General features: G+C 41.9%; 2 protein-coding genes and 1 long non-coding RNA gene across 3 annotated transcripts in view; all 3 read left to right on the forward strand.

The window, feature by feature from the left end:
- Positions 1 to 689: 689 nt before the first annotated feature.
- On the forward strand, positions 690 to 4,794 carry LOC124264782. The gene is made up of 3 exons (XR_006895240.1): positions 690 to 1,038; positions 4,424 to 4,566; positions 4,712 to 4,794. It is a non-coding gene; the product is annotated as an uncharacterized LOC124264782 (long non-coding RNA).
- A 1,007-nt stretch (positions 4,795 to 5,801) lies between these two features.
- LOC124264775 (leucine-rich repeat, immunoglobulin-like domain and transmembrane domain-containing protein 3) overlaps positions 5,802 to 13,169 on the forward strand; it is a 180,144-nt gene continuing 172,776 nt past the window's right edge. The window contains exon 1 of the mRNA XM_046699564.1: positions 5,802 to 5,932. The gene's annotated coding sequence lies outside the window, so the exon portion shown is untranslated. The remainder of the gene's footprint in view (positions 5,933 to 13,169) is intronic.
- On the forward strand, positions 6,250 to 13,107 carry LOC124264789 (sialic acid-binding Ig-like lectin 14). Its single transcript, XM_046699579.1, has 8 exons — positions 6,250 to 6,268; positions 7,289 to 7,601; positions 8,260 to 8,309; positions 8,487 to 8,723; positions 9,879 to 10,154; positions 10,388 to 10,473; positions 11,998 to 12,253; positions 13,073 to 13,107. The coding sequence occupies exons 2-8, from the start codon at positions 7,534 to 7,536 to the stop codon at positions 13,105 to 13,107; spliced, it is 1,008 nt and encodes a 335-aa protein (XP_046555535.1). The 5' UTR covers positions 6,250 to 6,268; positions 7,289 to 7,533.

A 13,169-nucleotide genomic window follows, 5' to 3' on the forward strand; every position in this document is an offset into this window, starting at 1 on the left:
CATGAATCTGGTCATATTTCTTGCCATATGGCTTTGATACGCAAGTATCAACACACAAGCGTGAACAGTCTGCCCTGAAGAGAAACGCGACTTTCATTGTTTAGAGTTACCTCCCTTAGTACATTGCTCAAAGAGTTCCCCGATAGGGACTCACAGATCTGCACAGTGCCTCTTTAGAGTTTTAGTAATGTGACTGAGTGTGTGTGTGTAATTGTGTGTGTGGGGGATTGGGGGTTGGGGGTATTCAGCGCAGCATTTAACCCAACTCATGCTCACGTACTAATCTTCAATGATGTGAAAGTAGATCAATATTTCCAGAAATATACATTAAGCTTAGGCAATATAATTGATTATCTAAAACCAAAAGAGAATAAGACGCCGACAGGCTCTCTGCCATACTTGTTGGTGAAATCATATCAAACTTAAAAAACCATACGCTACTAAAATAATATATGTTCTATACATGCACAAGGTATCTTTTCTAAGGGAACTTTGAAAAGGAGAAATAAATAACTGTACACATCGAGTGTACATATAACAATTTGTTAGGGGCACCAGCGACGTTGTGTTGTTTCATATATTACCAGAAACATATAGAACACCTGCATTACTGTCCCCATTATCGAACTGACACACCCAAATGACATTCTATCCAAAACAGTGTTATAACATAACAGGTTCACCAGCAGCACGGAAAACATACAACCTACGAGCCATACTGTTTCAGAGTCAGCTCCGGTTCTTGCCACCAACAGACGTGTACCTGTGGAGGGTGTCAGTTTCAGCATCACCTGTACACTAGATGCAGCTATCAGTGGAACTACTCTCTTCTACAAGGGTCCTACTTCTAACCAGGAGGCTGCTCATCATCAGTCAGCTGTGGGACATCTGTATCAGGATACAATGTGAGTCTAGACAGGACATCCAGGATCGTGACTCTAGACATCGCATCAGCAGATTCCATCAGAGACAGCGGGACATGGAGATGTACTGATGGGGCTACAGGGTCAAATAACATAACATTGTCACAGTTTGCAGGTGGGTTTTAAGTGTGTGAAAATGGAAACCTATTAACTGTGGATGAGGTTGGAACGTGTGTTTAATTTGCTACGTCCGAGGGCATACAACACACATCAAAACACACATCAGGTTGTGTTGTATCGCATAGTAGTTTTAGAAAAGACTCTTTACTAAATTATTTTGCTTCTTTTCGGAACTGTTAAAATACACAGGATAAGCTTATTCATTGTTTATTCAAATCCCGGGCATCACACATTCCTCCATAGCTTTCCCTAATGTACAGTAAATTTGAACTGACAACATTTATGCCTGATTAATTGTTTCTGAATGTTTTAATCCACATACCAGAGAACTGTCATGTTTGTCTTTCCTCTCATCACCAGCTGACACACAGCAGGGTATAACGAACAGACAGTGACGTTATAGAGTCACGTATTTGTGCAAGACGATACGGTGTTAAACATACACACACTTCACGTAGTCATGGCTAATGGAACGAGAGAACTATATATCATACAAGGTTACATTGTTATGACGTAGTCTGGATTATTTATAGTTGATATGTTTGTGGTTTTATAATACCATTGTGAACGTACTGTAACGATGCTTCCAGCTGAAGGTGTGATGCTACCAGTTGTTTATGCTTGCATAAACAAGTAAACAAACCGTAAGCAGTCAGCGTGGTAAAGCATGCTCCTGTGTTAATACCAATCCTTCACTGACTGAACAGTGTTGCCCTGTACGATTTAGTTAAAGCACGAGGGCTAATAGTTCAGATCAAGATTTCACTTTATTACACTTGACATGATGGCAGAGCGTACTGTATTTCTCTTTGTGAGATGACAAATGTTACAACGACGATTAATCTAAGGTACAAAAGAAATCATGATCTAAATTAACATCCCAAAGTTAAATTTAAGCTTACCAAGTTTTGTAAACGTAGTAGTTTTGTTCTAACAAAATTCGGCTATATTTTCCTACAATTGCCAGCGGTTGAAGGGATGGTGTAAATCCAACTAGGGTCCATGCAGGTAGCAAAGGCACTGTAAGTCTCCATGGTCCCTAGTATGGTGATTTACCTTCAGTTGCTGGTGATTTAGAGCCCGTTTATATATTGTATTGTCTTGCATAATAGTATAATTTGTTAGTAACATGCTAGTTTTATATCTCTATCTGTGATACACGAAGGAGATAAATGTACTGTGTTTGGAAATTAGATGAATGTTAGACCGAATTGATAGTCTCTTAATTTCATTTAAAACCGAACGCGTAGCATGAGGATTTACAAATGATCAATTTAGAGACTATCAATTCGTTCTAACATTCATCTAATTTCCATTCTATATAACCGATTTAAAATCGAACTTCCTCGTCCTGCGGAAGACACTGAGTCATGGGACAAGAGGCGCATTGTACTCGTCTGTGAAGGGAGTGGTAGGTGCCGTTCGTATTTTTTTAACATTACAACATAAAATCATTATGTCCAAGGTAACCAAACTACTGCTTATTCATGGTTTTATAATCATCCACACTACCGAATCAAGCCTATTGTTTTGTGTGCCGTGTTACTGTCCCCAACTGGCCACACTATAGTGGAATGGTCTCACCTACTTACTTTCTTTGATGTAGACAGTTACGCAACAGTTTGAAATGGCGGACGAGCAAGTGTTTACATTTTGCGAAAGGTTGAAATTTGAAATGACAGTGGAAAATACTTGAATGACTGTCGAATCTGAACCCTACAGAATCGAAGAATAAACCCTTTCTAATCGACCTACGACCTGTAACTCACCAAAGACTGTTGGTTTTGTACTTTGTGTACATGCGACTAAATTGGGATTCCTTGAAACATTGTTCTCATCATTTGGGACTGGATTGTGGCCAAGCTTTTTCAAAGTGTACGAACATAGCAGTGACAGCCTTGCGGGGAAGGTGGCAGAGCGCGGAATTCTCGTGGTTCAATTTTTTGACATTTTGAACGATGCAAGGGGACATGATGGAGTAAAAAGCGACATAAATGTTGTGGTTTGCCTGACCGTTATCTTGCGAATTTTCCATTCTAAACGGAAACAAATATACCATTTACCAGGTAGGTAAAAGTTTACTAACGTTTTGCTGCACAAATAGGGATAGATAGGGATGTATTTTTACAAGGCTTTCGGAGTTTATATGTTAGATACTGTTTGTTTATGTTTCAGGCTGTGTATTGTAATTGAGTTTGAATATTTTAGAATAGACTGACTGACTGACTGAGTTTGGTTTTACGCCGCTTTTAGCAATATTCCAGCAACATCATGGCGGAGGACACCAGAAATGGGCTGCACACATTGTACCCATGTGGGGATTCGAACCCAGGTCTTCGGCATGACGAGCCAACGCTTTAACCACTAGGTTACCCCACCGTCCCTTTTAGAATTGAAAGTAATAATTATGAAAGTAAGGTTCCCTAATAATTGTGGAGGAGAAATGGTATAATTGTATTTTTTGAGTTTGAATAAATGTTTCATCAGCATTGCCATCATGTCTTTTGTGTTGATATTAGTAATGTTGGTGGCCAAGCTGAAGTAGTGCGGCAGTGTTGTCTACGTGCGCAGTGAAGCGCCGTGAAATCAGACGCATTGTCAGTCCAAAATCGATACCGTCTGATTTTATTGATTGACCAATCAAATTCGAGCATTTCACGTAGCCATGGTAGAATAGAAGTTTTACTGTTCATCGTAAACAGTTACATTACTTCTAATATTATTGATCTTTACTCATAATTAATTGTTCTCGTCACGATATGGCTGAAATATTGCCGATGTGACGCTAAATATTAACTCACTCACTCACTCACCCTTAACTAACAGTTCTCGTCCTGTTCATTGCTGTATCTGCACTCTACGTTAAGATACACGCTACAAATGAAACATGATAAAAAGTTTCAAGACTGTTCACTTTCAGGTTAAATAACTTCTCTTTATATCATTCTAAATATACTTGTGATTATAACCAAATGACATGCTTTACATAGGAAATATGATCAGCGCATCCAGGTCAGAATAGTCACGTCATTTTGCACAGATGCATTGTGGGACTGTGAGCGTTGACCTAATCAGAGAACATTTCCGTGTCGCAGTTTAGTTGACAGTCAGGCCACTGAAAACATGAAACGGGTTATTTGTACTTATCATTTGCAAAACTGTAATATTTAATCGTGAATCGGGACGTCGGTTACCAAGGGTACGTTTGATTCCGAAGGGTAGACTAGAGTGGCATATGGGAGTCCATTCTTTGTGGCGTAATTAAATAAGTGTACTTTATCGCCTGATCTATCGGCGCCATTGATCTTTTAGCGAAGTGTCTAAGAAAGACGTTTAAATATCTACACCAAAGTTACATTTATATCTTTCCTTCTTACAAGCTATACTGAACTGGAGCTCTGTGACCTTCTCTCCACAACGGACTTCTCTCCCGTCCTCCGTGACATCCCAGAACACCATCTCCGTCACTGTGACCACTCCATGTGCTGCCCCTGTCGCCGTCATCACATGGAGATACCAACAGGTAAGAAACGTCCTCCAAGTTCATCCTCACACCAGTGCATATACCCCCAAGAGAACATGTCCATCAGGTCAGGTCCACACAACCAACTCTCTGTCTCTACCAGGGAACACAGTCAGTCTATCTAACTACTGTTTTGTGTTTACAGGGTGTGAGTGGCGTCCCTCCCAGCAGTACATCTTCCACCCAGGGATCATGTCCATCAGGTCAGGTCCAGACAACCAACACTCTGTCTCTACCAGGGAACACAGTCAGACTATCTAACTACTGTTTTGTGTTTACAGGGTGTGAGTGGCGTCCCTCCCAGCAGTACATCTTCCACCCAGGGATCATGTCCATCAGGTCAGATTCAGACAACCAACACCCTGTCTCTACCAGGGAACACAGTCAGTCTCTACAACAGGCAGGTGTCTCTCACTGTCAGTGTGGAACATGACTCCTTTGATCCCCCGATGTATACCAAGTCTGTCACTTCAAACACCTACAGTGGTGGGTAGAACACCGGGTTTAGAATTATACCATCAATTACCTGGTTGGTGGTTAATACTGATGCGACCGTTTGAGGTGTTGATATTAATTTTACTAAATGATTATGGACATGTTCGCTTAATCTTTGTGTAATGCGGTCTAATGTATGTTAATGCATGTATGGACGATGATAGACAGATACAGGTATTTGTCTTGAAGTAGTGATAAGTAACGAAACAGTTCTAATCTATACAATATGCAAAACAAAATATTCACTCCGGACTCCGGCTTACGTTGAGCGATCTAATCTAGATGTAGAAACTTTTTTAAATGACGTTTCCTTGCCATATGATAATTCTTTCTGTACTAATAATTCAATTGTTGATTGCATGTACATTGTATATCAAGGGAAAGGCATTGAATAAGTTGATCCAGCAACACTTTTTCGTATATGTTTGAAATGGAGTCCACCTCATGACATATTCATCATTAGAACATACCATTGCAAATCAAACATGCTACCGATGTGACAGTACATTGCTGTTAATGTCAGGTGTTATTACAGTTCAACTTGCTATTCCAGTCCCAGTTACCCAGTGATACTGACAAACATCAGTTCTGATAATGAGAAGATAGGACTAGTGACAGGTCAATCCCTGACCTTGACCTGTGTGACGTCAGCCAGTTTTCCCACTTCTACTGTGAGCTGGGTGACCTTGCCATCAGGGACGGCACCTACAACCAGCACACAGAGACGACATTTGGTGTCCTGGTGAAGACAACAAGCCCGTCACATTCACTGTCAGTAGGAGTGACCTGGGGAGGAGCATTCGTTGTTAGGCTGAAAACATCAACGGTCAGACATCCCCACAGTCTAACAGAGCCACACTGGAGGTTTGGTGTAAGTAGACACAGTCTAACAGAGCCAGACTGAAGTTTTCGTGTAAGTAGACATAGTCTAACAGAGACATACAGGGGGTTGGTGTAAGTAGACAGAGACTAACAGAGCTACACTGGAGGTTTGGTGTAAGTAGACACAGTATAACAGAACCACACTGGAGGTTTGGTGTAAGTAGACACAGTGTAACAGAACCACACTGGAGGTTTGGTGTAATTAGACACAGTCTAACAGGGACACACTGAGGGGTTGATGTAAGTAGACGCAGTGTAACAGAGCCATACAGTTCTTTTGTGTAAGTAGACAAAGCCCAAGACAGAGCCACAGTGGAGGTTTGGTGTTAAGTAGACACAATCTAAGAGAGCCTACAGCAGTCTAACAGAGCCACAATGGAGGGGTTGGTGTAAGTAGACACAGTCTCACAGGGCCACATTTGAGGTTTGGTGTAAGCAAACACAGTATAAAAGGGCCACACTGGAGGTTTAATGTAAGTAGACACAGTCTAACAGAGCCACGCTGGAGGTTTGGTGTAAGTAGACACAGTCTAAAGAGCCACACTGGAGGTTTGGTGTAAGTAGACACAGTCTACCAGGACCACACTGGAGGCTTGGTGTAAGTAGACGCAGTCTAACAGAGCCACACTGGATGTTTTGGTGTAAGTAGACACAGTCTAAAAGGGCCACACTGGAGGTTTGGTGTAAGTAGACACAGTCTAACAGAGCCACACTGGAGGCTTGGTGTAAGTAGACACATTCAAACAGAGCCACAGTGGAGGTTTGGTGTAAGTAAACACAGTCTAACAGGGCCACACTGGAGGTTTGGTGTTGAGTAGACGCAGTCTAACAGAGCCACACTGGAGGTTTGGGTTAAGTAGACACAATCTGATAGAGCCACGCGTGAGGTGTGGTACAAGTAAACACAGTCTACCAGGACGACACTGGAAGTTTGGTGTCAGGAGACACAGCGTGACTCAAATGCTGCTGAGCTATACTGGAAGATTGTTGAATGAAGACAGTCTAACAGATCCCACCTAAATATGCTCCATGAGTAGAGACAGTCTCACAAAGCTCTGAGGAAATATGCCAACATTTAGGATTTGTTCCATGTTTGTACACGTTTTAAGAACAAAGACAAATTTAACGCAAGACATCAGCTTTAACTGACGTTTTTTTTAAGATATAGCATATGGGTATAGAGTACGTTTACTACGATGAATGATAACTAGAGAAAATAGTGAAGTAAATATCTACAAATAGAGATTAAAGCAAGGTGCATTCCACTGAACAGATTCTTAACCCTTAGACTAACAGTTATTCGTCATGAGCGAGCTAACTGTAAACTTTGTATACTGTGTATCAGACGGACCAGACACAGACCAGGTGAGAGTGACAAAACCAGCAAACACTGTGGTAGCGGAGGACCGTGACCTGACCTTAACATGTAAAACCTTGACCTCCGTGTCTCCTGGCGTGACCTTCACCTGGGACTACAGTGACGGGTCGGACATTACAGGAGGAAGTACAGGATCTGTGACAAAATCACCGAGTACCACGTGGTCACAGACTCGGGACATTCCGTCCTGTCAGGAGCAAGCCAGATGTCAGATGCAGTGTGAGAAACACCAGGACAGCAGTGGTCGTCAACAAGACTCTGTCACTCGGGGATGTCAAGTGTAAGTTGATTTCGCGTGTTTGAATGGACCTATGTACATATCCTTATCCTTACACCTCTGTGATGTACGTATAAACTTACATTATACTTTATGTTTGGATCCATCAGCCCCACATCAAGATCGCCCATACCGTCCATGATTTCCACCTATGCGGATTTATATATATAACATTAATCTTACATGATACTCATCTTTGATTGTACAGACTCCACCTCCAGACCGCCATGCAGTCCATGATTTCACCTCTGTGATGTATATATAAACTTACATTATACTCATCTTTGGATCCATCAGGACCGACCTCCAGACCGCCCTACAGTCCAGGATTTCACCTCTGTGATGTATATATATATATAAACTTACATTATACTCATCTTTTGATCCATCAGACTGACCTCCAAGCCGCCCTACAGTCCAGGATTTCACCTCTGTGATGTATATATATATAATAATCTTACATGATACTCATCTGTTGATTCTACAGACCCACCTCCAAGCCGCCCTACAGTCCACGATTTCACCTCTGTTATGTATATATAAACTACATGATACTCATCTGTTGATTCTACAGACCCACCTCCAAGTCGCCCTACAGTCCAGGATTTCACATCTGTGATGTATATATAAACTACATCATACTCATCTGTTGATCCTATAGACCCACCTCCAGGCCGCCCTACAGTCCAGGATTTCACCTCTGTGATGTATATATAAACTTACATGATATTCATCTGTTGATTCTACAGACCCACCTCCAGGCCGCCCTACAGTCCAGGATTTCACCTCTGTGATGTATATATAAACTTACATGATATCTCATCTGTTGATTCTACAGACCCACCTCCAGGCCGTCCTACAGTCCATGGTTTCACCTCTGTGATGTACGCTGGAGTCCAAAAGACCATCCGGTGCACAGTGACGGGGGCAATCCTCTGGCCGACATCACGTGGTCCTGTTACAACACCAGCAACACCGACAGTGAGTCCAGCAGCGGGGGAACCAAGACATCCTCACTCACCTTTCTGGTCACTAAACTCCAGAACTCCAGACGGTGTCAGTGTCAAGCAACGTGGATATATGGAGGATACGATGAGACTGTGACACAGACATTTACTGTGTATTGTGAGTATTGGGGCAGATGTACAGATACATAAGATAGATACGATGAGACTGTGACATAGACATTTGCTGTGTATTGTGAATATTTATGTATACAAATACTGGGATGGTTTTTTGATGATCTCTTCACAGTGGAGAAAAGAAGCCAAACTCAGTCAGTCCACGAGGATTCGTCTCTGGGGTTGAATGGTGTACCACACAATCGCCCTGCAAACTCAAGCCTTGGTACTTTGTGTAAATGAGGCTTTGTCGCCACCCTGTTCTTCGTCCCCATACCTCAGCAATGTATCACACTGTATATATGTATTACAGATCCACCCGACAAACCCACTACACAACCAACCCTGGTACTCTGTGTCTCACATCACTGACCTCGGCAATGTATCACACTATATATATGTATTACAGATCCACCCGACAAAACCCACCACAACCAACCCTGGTACTCTGTGACTACATCACTGACCTCGTCAATGTATCACACTATATATGTATTATTAGATCCACCTGACAAACCCAACACAACTAACCCTGGTACTCTGTGACTACATCACTGACCTCGTCAATGTATCACACTGTATATATGTATTACAGATCCAATCTGACAAACCCACCACAACCAACCCTGGTACTCTGTGTCTACATCACTGACATCGGCAATGTATCACACTGTATGTGTTACAGATCCACCCGACAAACCCACCACAACTAACCCTAGTACTCGGTGTTTACATCACTGACATCGGCAATGTATCACACTGTATATATGTGTTACAGATCCACCTTGACAAACCCACCACAACCAACCCTGGTACTCTGTGTCTACATCACTGACCTCGGCAATGTATCACACTGTATATATGTGTATTACAGATCCAATCTCGACAAACCCACCACAACCAACCCTGGTACTCTGTGACTACATCACTGACCTCGTCAATGTATCACACTGTATATATGTATTACAGATCCAATCTGACAAACCCACTCACAACCAACCCTGGTACTCTGTGTCTACATCACTGACCTTCGTCAATGTATCACACTGTATATATGTATTACAGATCCACCTGACAAACCCAACCACTACTAACCCTGGTACTCTGTGTCTACATCACTGACCTCGGCAATGTATCACACTGTATGTATGTATTACAGATCCACCCGACAAACCCACCACAACCAACCCTGGTACTCTGTGTCAAGGAAGGGCTACATCACTGACCTGCTCCTCGTCCCCTGACCACGGCAACCCTCCGGCCACCTTCTACTGGACAAAGAACAGCATAGCAGTCCACACAGGCAGCTCCTACACTTTCTCTCCAGTGAAGGCCGACAACGGAGCTGACATCAGATGTGCTGCTGGTAACACCTACACCGACAGAGCCGGGTCCTCACGTCCACAGTCAAATGCCAGGCAGCTCAGTGTATATTGTAAGAGTCGTAACTCATTTAGGCACAGGGATAAGTTTTTCTGGTCGTCACATATCAGTGTGCGAATGTTCCTCATGCAGCCCAGAAAACTAAGTGAAGCAGCATATTACGTGGTAAAGTAAAATTATTTTGTTTACATTTTTTTCTTTCATGTTAACCAAACTGAATGCAATACTACTTTAAACCCCACTCAGACCTGTGAATAACCCGAAACTCTTCTGGTAATCTGTCAGATGTGGGAGCACCATCAATTACTCCAGCTGCCACACAGACCAGGAAAGAAGGAGAGAGCCTGGTTCTCTCACATGTTCAGTTGATGGTAATCCTGACAATGCTGCCATTTCCTGACATTCAATGGTTCCCATACCATACCATGCCATAGGGAGGTCAACTGTCAAGGTCATTGTCAACTGTGAGTACAGATAGAGTCTGTGTGTATCACTTTAGCTAAAGCAGCAGAGACGTCTAACATGGAGGTCAAGGTCATTGTCAACTGTGAGCATGGATAGTGTCTGTGTGTATCACTTTAGCTAAAGCAACAACTCGGATATCTACAGGGAGGTCAACTGTCAAGGTCATTGTCAACTGTGAGTACAGATAGTGTCTGTGTGTATCACTTTAGCAAAGCAGCAGAGACGTCTAACATGGAGGTCAACTGTCAAGGTCATTGTCAACTGTGATCATGAATAGTGTCTGTGTGTATCATTTTAGCTATAACAACACGGATGTCTGCAAGGGAGGTAATTGTCAACTGTGAGTACTTAGTTAAAACAAGATAAATACCAAAAGCGTGTTTGTTATCAAGTTTCTGCAATGTTGATTAGCTGACGTGGAACCAACATTTATGGCCAGTTTTCTATAACTGCAAGACAACTGAGAACGGTGTTGTATTGAGAAGTTTACCTTGTGAAGCAAAGGTACAGACACAGAATATACAGATATAACACCATACAGGCACTCCTGACCCGTACAGGATTTGCTACATTCCATGCTATTCTGGCTATTTTACTGACTCACTTGTGTTTGTTTAGGTATTCTCATTTTAAAGGGATGGCTTCACTTGGAGGAATCAAGCAGATAGTGTTGAAATCCTGAAGTGTTTTAAATTCAGTATCAATTTCGTCCGAAATTCTTTGAATTTTGTTCAGATGGTGGCCAGAAAACAGAATGAAAGTCAATGAATGGCATGTGTTCAAACACAAACATTTAGGAGGACAACATTTTAGTTTCGTTCAGTATACAGTGTAGCAGTATACAGTGTAATATTTTGGGATATATTCTTCAGATCCTGGCAAGTATAAGTATGATGACTGCCAACGAATAACTCCCCTCAGCATATAGACTTAGTGCAGACTGTAGACAAAGGGAACTACACCTGTACCGCCCCACGTCAGCAGGGGCAGTAGTAGTAGTAGTAGTAGCTGCTTAGCAGTTTTAAAATATTCTGTTGCGTCATAAAATTGGCAACACACCCTTAACTGGAGTTGACACAACATGTACAACCGATATAGAGTTTTAAAAAATGAGTCCCAGTCACTTTTCAAGAACTTGCTGAAACCCACTTCTTACAACCGATTGCTTTTGAATAGAACTATTTTTACACTTTCTGTGTTTTTAACGATGTATGCAGCGTCTTTGAGCAACTCTGATGGAAACTAGGAAATCCAATAATTATTATCATTATCATTATTAAATGTATGTTCCTTATTTGTTTATTAAGGATGCGCTATCAACAGCTGGCATGACAGTTAACACATGGATATTTATCTTCCTTTTAGTCATTAAGAAATACTTTCTGTAAGGTTCTCCACGTGTTGATGGGACAGTTTTTCTCCCACTCAAGTACGCAACAAGACTAGGCGGTGACGTGATTGTGTCTGTGTCAGTCCTGGCCTACCCCCTTCCTTCATTCACCTGGAGTAGATCCATCAGCACCAGCCAGGACCTCACTGGTTCCTCCAGCCCTGTCTCAGACATCTCAGTCACTGCCAGACTACACCTTACTAACCTCCAGGAACAGGACTTCGGGGACTACAGTCTTACAGTGGACAATGGAGTTGGCGAGTCAGTGACATACACAGTCAACATAGTGCCTTCAGGTGAGTTGCCGAACTCCGATTTCTCATTGATCATTCAAGCTTTCAGGATTTTCAGATAACTAGATATAACTGCCGTTTGTATGGTTTTACGTTCACGTTAGTTCCACAACTACTAAACTGCAACATTCTAACATGAAACGAATCATTTTCTGATTTATTTGTTGTAAGGACCACCAAACACACCTACACAGTTTCGAGATCTGCTTAATGCAACTTCGTCGTCGGTATGGCTGTCGTGGCTGCCTGGGTTCAATGGTGGAAAACCTCAGACGTTTCTGATTGAGTATCGTCGGTTTGCTACAAGAACTTGGACTGTTTATAAATCTTATGATGACAGAGGCGAGACGATGGTTGTAGAAGTGACCGCTCTTACACCAGGAGAGATTTATTCATTTCGACTACAAGCTAGAAATGACTATGGGGATTCTGACAGATATGTCTTTGTAGAAACTACGACTGCAGGAGGTAGGAATCACTCTAAATATATCATGGGAAACTCGTTAGCTGCAAATGATGAAAACGTATGAATCCATTCTAAGAACAACTTCCAATTTCATAATTAGATAAAGTGAAATCCTTCAAGATGTTGGCAATCCTTCAAGTGTTAAGTGTAATGACTGAACAAATATAATTATCAAGTAAAATTGGTGTACGTATATGATTCATTTTTGTGGGTAAATATTATCACAGCATCACTTATGTCGTGGTAAATATGATTTTGAACAATTAACGAAGATTAGAACGAATAGTTCTGCAAATATTTGATGAAGTAATCACATGGTCTTTGCAATCAAAGTAAGCATGTATGTATGGGTTTAGTTGGCGAGTGTGGGCATGAGAGACGCCAGGAATGAGCTCCCTGGAGAACTTGGGAAGAATTGCCTTCATGAATCCATGTTTATTGTACACGAAGATT

Source organism: Haliotis rubra, unplaced genomic scaffold (assembly GCF_003918875.1).
Source record: "Haliotis rubra isolate DU_JTF1 unplaced genomic scaffold, ASM391887v1 Scf941, whole genome shotgun sequence".
Classification (NCBI taxonomy): domain Eukaryota; kingdom Metazoa; phylum Mollusca; class Gastropoda; order Lepetellida; family Haliotidae; genus Haliotis; species Haliotis rubra.

What these genes read in the sequence shown, in the direction of transcription:
- LOC124264789 (XM_046699579.1), top strand. Translation starts at nt 7,534, where the DNA reads ATGCAGTGTGAGAAACACCAGGACAGCAGTGGTCGTCAACAAGACTCT. An exon ending in ATTTCACCTCTGTGATGTAT is followed by an intron (nt 8,310 to 8,486) that starts ATATAAACTTAC and finishes TCTGTGATGTAC; the next exon opens with GCTGGAGTCCAAAAGACCAT. An exon ending in CAGGCAGCTCAGTGTATATT is followed by an intron (nt 10,155 to 10,387) that starts GTAAGAGTCGTA and finishes GTAATCTGTCAG; the next exon opens with ATGTGGGAGCACCATCAATT.